The 11,567-nt window shown below is 39.9% G+C and overlaps 1 protein-coding gene across 1 annotated transcript in view; it reads right to left on the bottom strand.

The window, feature by feature from the left end:
- Positions 1-394: 394 nt before the first annotated feature.
- Positions 395-11,567, bottom strand: part of LOC149169188 (SMAD/FHA domain-containing protein) — a 432,141-nt gene continuing 420,968 nt past the window's right edge. Inside the window, 1 exon segment of the mRNA XM_089428601.1 lies at positions 395-928. Coding sequence (XP_089284727.1) covers positions 879-928 — 50 coding nt within the window. The 3' untranslated portion in view covers positions 395-878.

The following is an 11,567-nucleotide window of genomic DNA, read 5'->3' as shown; positions in this document are numbered from 1 at the left end:
AATCAGACGTGTCCCATGCTAATAGGGAACTACAACTTTAATTTCACTTGGTAAAATGCAGATGTCCCAGCTCCAAATATTTCCTGGTGAAGAGAGTTTGATATAACAAGAACCCTGGAACCTGTGTTGCAACAATTCTTGCATTGAACTGGAATATGATACTTACCACAGCTTGAAGGGTTTTGTTAGGTAACAAGTTCTAGAAACAAATCACTATGTTCTCATAATTGTGAGAAGGTAAGTACAGATCTGTGGAGACACCAGCAGATCAACTCTTCTTCTAGGCACAAAACTTGAAACTAAGTTAGGTCCCAAGATTTCCATTCTAACAGATACAGTATTTGACATGAACGATGAAACGCTAAAGGAAAAACATCCTATTATCATTCACAACTCATGAAAAATGTTCTCAAGTTTATATTATTAATATACAAGATGATTTGATGGCATGCAAGACTGCCGCGAAGCAATAGTCGATCCAAGTTGATCCATTGCACAGGAACAAATTATTAAAATACATTGAATATGGCAGGCGCCTTGGTGAGTTAGCCTCATAAACTCCACAAATTATGATCGCAGAAAGCTTGCTAGAAAGCCATGTAGTAACCAAAGTTTATGATATATTTCTCCTCGAGCCAAAATACTGGGCCACATGAATTGTGAAGTCTTCTGATTCCTCTATTAGCAGTTTTGACTATAATTCCTTTGCCTGTATTGAACATTCATAAAGTGACTCAAACATAACAAATTAGCATTATGTAGTCTATGTAGTTTTGGACCGTGGAAATGATGCTTTCTTTGCTTATAAGAAGTGAACTGGACTGATATAGGCACAAGAATAATATTTGTAGCTCATAACCATATGAATTTTGGACCGATTAATATCCATATTTATCATTTAGTGAAGTGCGGCCATCTCCTGTTTGCCCTGCATTAAATCAAAATGAGATTCTGATCAACATGAGAGCCAAATATAGGCACATCTTAAACTGAAGCGCAGAACTAGAAGCTATATAAATTCATTACATCCCCTGGAAAAACAATCATGATCAAGCAGCCCTCATAATAAGGGGATTGTATGTAAAAACCACCGTGAGAAAAACTAAGACATCCTACTTTAACAAAACTCAAATGAAAGCAAACAATAAGTGAGAGCATCATATTCATAGCCTTATATTTTGAGTATTGAATTGTTAGAATAATGTCGACATGAGCCACATAGTGGCACCGTGTCCATACCTGCAGTCTGACTAAAAGCTGCTTCTTGTTCCAGTTTGCTGATAAGGCATGTCCTTAAGGTTGTCTGTAAAAACACATTGGTTGGAGTGAAGAGTTTCCTGATGACAAGGCAACTCAATTATCCTGCCCAATGTGGTTTGAACTTCCCTGTCTCCCTGTGTAGCTTTGGGCATTTGTGGAACATATCTCCACCTTCGTTGGTGGCTTCCTTTGTTGTAAGCTTGAGTTCTTTTGCAACACTAGGAGTCTAGGGTTTTCCTTGAAGTTAATTTGTATAAGGACTTGAAGGAGTATGTCCCTATCTGGATAGCAGACATATGATCTGACAGCCTGTTAGGGACATACCCTGCCTAATCGTTGCTTCCTGTGCTGAAGCCTAGATCACCTTATCTGTGACTGTTTATCAATGGCTGAGCTCTTGTTAGCACCCAAGATTGCTCCTGAAATCCTTAACTTCCAAATTTACAGTCCATCCTTATCAAGTTAAGCAGTAGACCATGGGGACTGCATGACTTTCATGAGATTTCAGATATTCTAAACCAGTTTCCCATCTGTTTATCATCAGCATTAACATGGGTTTGAAAAGTCAACTAGCCTTTTAAGTGAAGAGCACCCCGTCCTAGACGATGTTCATTTTTGTAGCATCGGGAGGTATTCTCGCATGCGAAATTGGCCTTCCTAAATCAGCCCAAGAAAATATTGGATATGGAAAAGAAAAATTATTATTTCTGGCCTTGATGTAGGCCCCAAAAGTCAAGTCGGCCCACCTTGTGAATGGGTGTGACCCTTGGTCAAAACCCATCCAGTTTGACCACTATAAATAGACTATTCAACCTCAATTCATCATAAAATCAATTTGGATCCCAAGAGCTATTAGTCATCTGTTTACACGTGTGAAGGAGAAGTCTAAGGTTGACCACCAAATTCTGGGTCCAAGTTTTACTCGTTGACCATCATTGACTTTAGCATTTTCTAGGCTGCTTTGACTGATTATCGGACTGAATATTCTGGGCATCTTTGACTAAATGTTGACCAAATCTCTGAGTAGAAATCTGGATGTTGACCAAACCTGTTTGACCAAAATTTCTGAGTAAGTTGAAGAGGAAAAAATTTGGTCTGTTGACCCAGATTTGACTAAGCTAAACAAAAGTCAGACATTCTCTCACGACCAGGTTTGACTGGAATTAAAAGCTTGGAAATTGGCACAGATTTCTAGACAATTTAAATTGTAAATTTTGCTGAAGATTGAATTCACCTTAAAAGAAATGTTGGTTGGGATTTCCCAGGGTAATCTTGTGTCTTTTTTTTGTATGGCTGTCTCGACTCCCTTTATGATCCTATGGTTATCATTGCATTATACTTGAGATTTTGTATGTATAATTGCTTAACGAGACATAAGACAACTTGAGAATACAAATCACTGGAAGTAATTATCAAGATTAGAAAATCAGTTTCTATTATAAGAAAAATCAACATGGTATCAAAGCCTAGGTGAAAGAGCAGCCACTATAGTACTTTGAAGAAGCCAAGCCTTCGAATAATTTGAAGTCAGTCCTAGAGACAAGAGTTCACAAATACTTGATTCCTTTATTGTTTGACAAATGGCTCCAAACCTTAGAATTGAAGACAGGTTGGAAGGTGCAATCAACTATCAATCTTGGAAAACTAGAGTACTTCTCATCTTGGAGGAAAATGACCTTCTAGAACATGTGGAGAAAGATATTCCAAAACTAGAGGGAGCTGAGGAGAAAGCAAAGTACAAAAAGAGTGAGGCCAAAGCAAAGAGAATTCTTGTAGACTCCATAAAAGACCACTTGATTCCTCATGTTAAAGGACTAAAGACTGCCAAAGCAATGTACAATGCTCTAGTAAAATTATATGCAAGCAGCAATACTAACAGGAAATTAGCCTTTTCGCAATATTAAAATGACTAAATCAGATTCTGTCACCTCTTATCTTATGAAAATAACTCAGGTCAAAGATGAACTTGTAGCCATTGAAGAGAAAATTGAAGATTCAGAATTAGTTACAGTTGCTCTAAATGGTTTTCCTTCATCATGGGAACCATTTATTCAAGGAATTTATGCACATGGAAAACTGCCATCATTTGATGAACTATGGGATGATTGTATTCAAGAAGAAACCAGGTTGCTGGCTAAAAATGAACCTCAGAATGATGAAACTCAAATCCTTGTTGCTTAAAGGGAAAGAAAGAAGGAATCCTGGAAAAATCAATAAAAAGAACTTTGGAAGATTTGATAAGAACTTTGGAAAATTTGATAAGAGGAACTTTGGAAATTTTGATGAAAGAAATCCAAAAAGATCAGATCAAAAGAAGAAAGACATATCAAAGGTTAAATGCTTCATCTGTCATAATCTTGGTCACTATGCATCACAATGCCTTGAAAGAAAGAGGAAGGAAAAAGAGCAAGCTTCTACTGCCAATGTCAATGAAGAAGAGAATGATGTAAAGCCACCTCTAAAGAAGTCAAAGGATTTCTTCATTTAAAGAAGCTACCAATTGAAAGATAGGTATTTATCTTCCTCTTATATATATATATTATTTTCAATTGGTTGTAGCCTTGGTACTTCCTACTTTTGTTATAATAAAGGAAGATTTTTTTAAACACTGTTGTAGTACAAGGCAATGTAGTAGGAAGAAGGAATTTCCTACAAAGGTAGAGGTCTATAGATATATTCCTCCCCTTACAAATAAAATAATTTATAACTACCCAGGATCATGGGATGATCAAAAGGAACTGATCTCTATAAAATGTTAAAGGCAAAGGACAGCCTATTGAAAACTTCTAGAAAGTAAATTCTAGAATTAGATTTGGAATATTGTATATAAGGATTGCAGAAGAATTTGAAGGATATCTGCAAGGAGGCAAGGTTAAAAAAAACAACTTCATACAACTCTCAAAAGATAAGTAATCTATATCCTTCTATCTTGATTTTATTTTATTTCCTTCTCTTACATTCTTTGTTTTTGTATCTTTTACTCAATAATAATTGTTTCTTTTACCTGAATATGGTTTGTAGGAACATTGTTGATATGATGTCTCAAGTGAGGAGGAGTAGCAATGATACAAAAGACTTGTCTACATGACAGAGGGAGCAACAGTAACAGAAGAACTTGGTTATGAAAAAGAAATAATAGAAGGATTGTTATTGTGATAGGGAGCAACCAAGATCACCACACGAAAGACCTACTTCAACTTCAAAAGGAGTTAACCTCAAGATGAAAGATTTTTTGAAGTACATTGTCTAGCTTTTTGATGAACTACAAATCCATATTCATGGACCAAATATTTGAAATTGAACACCTCAAGTATAGTACATTGCTACTTATGATGTATATTAGATATATTTCAAGAAATGAGGTGAGTCTTTGACCAAATCACTTCATTTTGTTAGTTTCTGGTAGCATCAGAAGTGCTATAGCCTTGAAAATTTGTGGAAAGGCTAAGGCACATGAGTTCTAGAGAACCCAGAAACCGTTTGGTGAAATTCCTCCCAGATTGTATTTTACTAAAATAATTAATATTTTTAATGGGGTAGCCGTTGATTAGAGACTTAATCTCGGTCGTTGATGGAGGTTGGGGTTCATTTAGAAACACACAGAGATTGAGGAAATCGATTTTCAAAGGTGAGAAGTTCTCAGGAGGAAAATCGATTGGGGAGATCTTGCAGCTGAGGGGTAGAGAGAATCTGGGAGGACTTTCCGGAAAATACAGAACAGAGAGGCAGAGAGAGCTTGCAGAGAGGCAGCGCAGTAGCCAGGAGAGCTGACGCAGAAAAGCTACCTGTCACACAGAATCTAGAATACCCCGAACAACAAAAACTGCCAAGAACTGTCAGAACTGCTGGAACAACTTGGAAAGCTGAAGCAGAGGCAGCGCAGTAACCGCAAGAGCTGATGCAGAAAAGTTGCTTGTCACACAGAATCCAGAACTATCAAAACAGCCGAAATTGCCGGAAGAACTGACAAAGAGAGCAGAGAAGGTGACGTAGGGTTGACGCGGAACCAGTGCAGAAATAGCCAGGGTTAGCCAGTCTTGTGCCAGATCAACCGAAATTTTGCCAGGTGAAGTGAGGTAAAACTCACTTAGATTTTTCGCCAGTATTTTCTCTATAAAGGATTGCTAGATGAGCATCCTAGATTTGTATTCAAATATTTTTCCTGCATAATAATAAACCCTTAGAACTGTTGCACCGATTTTCCTGCATTGGGTTTTTCCGGGGACTATTGTGTCCAAAAATAAGTGTGTCCTATGTATCTTGTTCTTTGCTTTGTTTTCTGTTTCATGAGATCAAATATTTAATTAGTGTAAGTTGCAGAAGTAATCTACAATCTACTTCAGTATTCAGAAGAATAACTTGGTTAATGTATGTTAAAAATCAAGTAGGTGAAGTAGATTTAGTTTTGCTGCATTAGGAATTCCTTTAGAGCGTAGGAATTTTCACATGGTATCAGAGCATTGATTTTGAAACAGGAAGAGCAGATCCAGTGCTGAGAAGTGAGGTCGAAAGTTGCACTTGGTAGCAATTCGAATCCCCTAGAAGGGATTGCGTAGTCGTTGCTGGGAAGCAGATCCGAGGAAATCTCTCTCTGAGAGAGATGACAGAGGTATGATTTCTAGATCATGAGTTTGCAGAGGCAGAGGGAGTGACGCAAAGCGTCAGCGTAGTGCTTGAAGGGTGCAGTTTTTGTCGAGGCAGAAATCTGTTGGAAAGGAACGAAGACACGTAGAAGGGGAATTTTCTCCTCAGAAAAATTTCCGCCAAAGAGTTCGAATTTCTCACTTGCTGAGTAGCTGAGTAGTGGTAAGCAGTGACTAGACGAGTCAGTTCAACAGTTGGGTGAGATGGCATCGCATGGGCTCAGAGATCAGGACAAGTTGGAAGGTGCTTCCAACTATGTCATATGGAAGACCAGAATCTTAGCTGTTCTGGAGGAATATGGTCTCGAGGACTACAATAATAGTGTTGTAGTTCTTCCTACTGACAACGATCAAAAGAAGAAGTAGAAAGCCAAGCAGGGGAAGGCAAAGAGGCTCATTCTCGATGGAGTTCGAGATCATGTGGTCTCACACTTGCAGGGCAAGGCTACAACTCGAGAGATGTGGGAAGCCTTGTATTCTCTGTATGAAGGCTCTTCTGAACAACGAAAGATGTATTTGGAGCAGAAGTTGCAGCGGACTTTGATGTAGAAAGGAGAAGGGGTGAACCTCTATCTTTAGTGTCTTTAGGACACTAGAGACCAGCTTGTTGTAGTGGGGTCCACTCCTCATCCAACCGCGATGTTGAGGACAGTCCTAAATGGAGTCTCGGATGAATGGCAATTTTTCGTCCAAAGCATATTGGGTAGAGAAAAACTACCTTCATGGGAGGAGATGTGGGCAAATCTTCACAGGAGGAGTTAAGGAGGGACCTAGTGAAGGTCAACCTCAATGGCAACAGTGGGAGTGGCACAAAGACGAAGGAGGAGGAGAACACAACTCTAGCATTGAAGGGACAATAGAAGCCAAAGAAAAAGGACATTTCAAAGGTGAAATGTTTCAGCTGTGGCGAGATGGGCCACTATGCATCCTAGTGTCCTTTCAAGAAAAAGGACAAGGATGAGAAACATGATCCTAAGGTTGCTTCAACAAAGATTGACGAGGATGAGTTTGCCATTAGTGCCCACGCATCTCCAGGAGGGGGATGGGGCGATATTGAGCTGTAGTCAGGAGGATGGGCAAGATCCTTGAGGAGTCCATTTCTTGGATCACTTCCTTGCTAGGGGAGCCCAACGTTCAGCAGTAGCGAGATGGACTTAGTGTCAGATGATGCAGTGGAGTGTTTGGAAGACAGATGCAGTAGCTGGGGACCAGAGACTAATCAATGCAGAAAAAGGTTGGCAGCAATGCAGTTGGCACAGTGTAGGAGTTAGCAGCAATGCAGAAGATTCAGAGGGTCAGAATCAACAACAGTGAGATTCCAACATTCATTGTATTATGTTGAACACAGTTAAGTTCAACTAATTTAGGATGTTTTTCAGTTGCTTCTCTCAGCAACTGAGTTGTAGTACGATGCAGTGTTAGCTGTGGCAGTGTTAGTAGCATTTGAGAGGGAGATGTAGTATAGATGCGGCAGTGGTAGTGTCATGGGCAACAATACAGTAGCAACAACACACTGTTGCTGGCAGCAGCAGTGCAAAAAGGAGGTGCTTCAGAAACAGAGCAGCATGCAGGTGGACATTGTTGCTAGAGCACTTTCCTTGCTAAGAGGGAGTGTTAGTTTTTGGTAGCATCGGAAGTGATCTAGCCTTGAAAATTGGTGGAGAGGCTAAGGCACATGAGTTCTAAAGAACCCAGAAACCGTTTGGTGAAATTCCACCCGGATTGTATTTTATTAAAATAATTAATATTTGTAACGGGGTTCCTAAGTTTAAACTTGGGAAAATTAAAATATTAATGGGTATTAATCAAAATATGGGCGAGAATGATCTATAAGGCAGATCAAGTTATGTTTTAATTTTAGCCGTTGATTAGAGACTTAATCTCAGCTGTTGAAGACTCAACAGGTAAAGTATAAAATGGAGGCTTGGGGTTCATTTAGAAACACACATAGGGAGATTGAGCAAATCGATTTTCTGAGGTGAGAAGTTCTCGGGAGGAAAATCAATTGGGGATATCTTGCAGCTGAGGGGCAAAGAGAATCTGAGAGGACATTCCGAAAAATACAGAACAGAGAGGCGAAGAGAGCTTGCAGAGAGGTAGCGCAGTAGCCAGGAGAGTTGACGCAGAAAAGCTGCTTATCATGCAGAATCCAAAACTGTCGGAACAACCAGGAGAGTTGACGTAGAGGCAACGCAGTAGTTGGGGGAGCTGACATAGAAAAGTTGCCTGTCATGCAAAATCTAGAACTGTTGAAACTGCCGGAACAACCAAGAGAGTTGACGCATAGGGAAGAGAAGGTGATGCAGGGCTGATGCAGAGCTAGCGTAGAAATAGCCGGGGTTAGCCAGTCTTGAGCCGGATCAACCGGAATTCTGCCGGGTGAAGTGAAGTAAAACTCACTCAGATTTTCCGCCAGTGTTTTCTCTATAAAGGATTGCTAGATGAGCATCCTAGATTTGTATTCAAATATTTCTCCTGCATAATAATAAACCCTCAAAACTGCTGCATCAGTTTTCCCGCATTGGGTTTTTCCAAGGTCTATTGTGTCCAAAAATAAGTGTGTCCTATGTATCTTGTTCTTTGCTCTGTTTTATGTTTCATGAGATCAAACATTTAATTAGTGTAGGCTGCAGAAGTAATCTGCTTCAATATTCAGAAGAATAACTTGGTTAATGTATGTTAAAAATCAGGTAGGTGAAGTAGATTCAGATTTGCTGCAGTAGGATTCCTTCAGTGTAGGAATTTTCACACATTAAGACATGATGAAGAAAGGAACAATAGAGCTCCAATATATATTCACAAATGAATATATTGTAGACAAAATTAAGCTTAAAATGATGCTAGATGTCTCCCTCATTGAATGGAATGATGAGGAAGCCAGAAAGGATTTGGCTGGGTCATAAAGGATTTTGACCAAGTAGAGATGTATACATTCACTTTTGGAGCCAAAAGGACTACGCTAGGTCGACCAAAAGTGAATGTGCTGGGGAAACTATAAGATTGGACAAATCTTTTTCTTAGAAGCCAAAAGGACTTGGCTATGTCGACCAAAGGAGATAGATGAAATTCACCTTTAAATACTAGAAGGACTTGGGTAGGAGTTTGATATATTTGCCTGAGGAGCCATAAAGGAACTTGACCCACCCTGGATATTTATGTTGATAAAAAAACATGCATCATTATGACAAGCTCATCAATTTTTTCTTAAGGAAAGAGAATTCCCAGCTAAGGAAAATCTATTGCACGAGAATACCTCCCTCACTAAGAGGAAGTGTTGATTTTTGTTGCATCGGGAGGTATTCTCGCATGCCAAATTGGCCTCATAAATCGGGCCAAGAGAAGATTAAATATGGAAAATAAAATTACTATTTCTGGCCTTCATTGTAATGTTCCAAACAAGATAATTTGCTAATTATGTAGAAATTTATCTCAACCAAAAATTTCACCATAAAATTACTATTCGATTAACAAAACACTGCCATGTAAAATATAACAAGTAGAGTGCATCCAATTCAATAACACAATGAGCAGAAATAATCTCAGCTTGTATTATAATAAATGATTGAAAGAGTGTACACGATGATATAGCTGAAATAGTTGAGATAGACAATTTGGTCTACAAAACTGATATGCTCTGATGCTGAAGCCGACCCTCCCAAAACAAAACTGAAATCAATCACTGCACCTATGAATTCTGGTTGAATCCACCAAGGAGATGAGGTGGGTTTCCGTCCACTCTCACCAAGATCACTCAAGGGTTTCCGTCGTGGGGCTACTGCTTAAGTAGAGAACCAAGTTCTCAAACCTCTCCACAAGAAGAAATCAGAAATCCAAGATGTCCTCCCATGGTCTCCTCCTCTTTTATAGATCTGATGGACTCCTTTAGAACCTCCTATTTTATTATTATTTTAATCATGGAGCACTTTTCCCTCTTTTATTTCAATTGAAATATTCTTCTTAATTGCGGGAAAAGGGTAAGTTGGCCACCATGTCTCCTCAAGTCACTGAAACTCATATCTAACCATCCCATCCTGTAGATCTTCTCATTCCGGTTCCAATGAGCTATTACACTAAGGTGTTTTGTCATGTATTCCTCTTGAAATGCCACCTTAAGCGTAATTAATTGAGTTAGGCCCAATAATAACTCTGTTTTTTGAAATTGTCGGAATGCACTGGAACGAAAGGCAAACTGTGCAGATGATGGAATATACCAAGCAAATGCCAATGGACCCCATAGAAACTCCTCAAAACCCCCCCAAAATCCCCCTAAGCCCGTTGATGACACCAACCTGCACCTGTGACTTGTCTGCCCCCAACTCTAAAAGTCCATCCTAACCATGTCATAAGAAACACCAGAAAAAGGAACATTACAAATCCTCCCACCCCAAGATTGCTTGCCCTCAAGAAATCCAAACATGTCGACCAATCTGGTGGCCCAACACAACTGAGACCCAATGCCTGGATCCCATATGAACCATTGAGTGATGCTCTGCCTCTGTGTCAACCCACCATGAATGGAACCCTCAAAGCTCGGATCCCAAACCAATCTCTGACTAAGCAGATCCCAATGCCACCAAGAACAAGTATCAAGGCTCCACAGCTCCTATTGTGTTATAACTCCAACCATGAGTGTTGCTCCATCCACCGCATACGAACTCATCACCTCTCTCCAGTCCAACCCCTGACTCAATCCAATGCTAATCCTGCTCTCCTGATGTCGGGATGGAATATTGAAGAGTTGTAGACCTGTATCCCACTGCCAATTGAAGCATGTAGTCTCTGACATGTCTGGGGGTCTCCACTCTACTACGCCCCTGACTAAGGATACCACACCATCAATAAGATACCAACTCATGATCTCCCGCCAATCGAGGGCATGGACTCTGATGTAAGAAACAAGTCTACTATGTTGATGTTGGTCCACGCTCAACTCATGCTGCTCTACCTGGTCAATCAATAATATCCATTGAGAGAACCCTGCTTCTCTCACTATAAAGGGTACGAGTGGCCAAACTGAGTTTCACGCCCTCTCTATGTACTCCTGGAGAGGGCTGCTGCCTAGAAACACTGTAGCTCTGATGGCTGCCACTGCTCCTATCTACTCCTCATCAGTGGGTAAGCACAAAGAAGGGTGCACAACCATCTCAAAAAGGTCCTCTCTCATCTGTCTGGAAGTTCCATAGTCCTTTGGTCTACTCGTCACTTGCAACATTGTCATGTCACGTCCCAATGCCTCTTGATGACCAATATCTACAAATACTACATCCTTGGAAGCTGCTTGCACATCTACTTGCTCCTCACCAATGGCTGGCCCAAAGGGTGTCTACTTTCAACCGCTTTCCTTCTATGCTCGGCTCCCAAGGTGATTCGAATCTTGAACATTTGGCAGCAACAATACGGATTATAACTTGGTCCAGAGGGAATTCTTATACCAGATGGCTTCCCTTGGTTCAGAGTATTATAATCATACGCTACTCTCAAGAACAGTTATGCAATGCTTTGTTCTGACACTCAAATCTGAGTAGTTGAGGTCAGCTTGAACATGGTTTGGGACTAATAATTTTAAATCTTTCTTTGACAAATTTTAATCAAACATGTTGCGGATAGAGAAAGAGCAAAAATAAATTTCAAGGGTAAAGCAATATTTGAACCTGGGTTGTTTCT

The sequence above is a fragment of the Pinus tabuliformis genome, chromosome 4_2 (genome assembly GCF_031772625.1).
Source record: "Pinus tabuliformis cultivar Carrire ecotype Pingquan chromosome 4_2, CPIR1, whole genome shotgun sequence".
Taxonomy (NCBI): domain Eukaryota; kingdom Viridiplantae; phylum Streptophyta; class Pinopsida; order Pinales; family Pinaceae; genus Pinus; species Pinus tabuliformis.
Note: the sequence above shows the minus strand (reverse complement) of the source record. Positions and strands in the feature narration are given on the sequence as shown.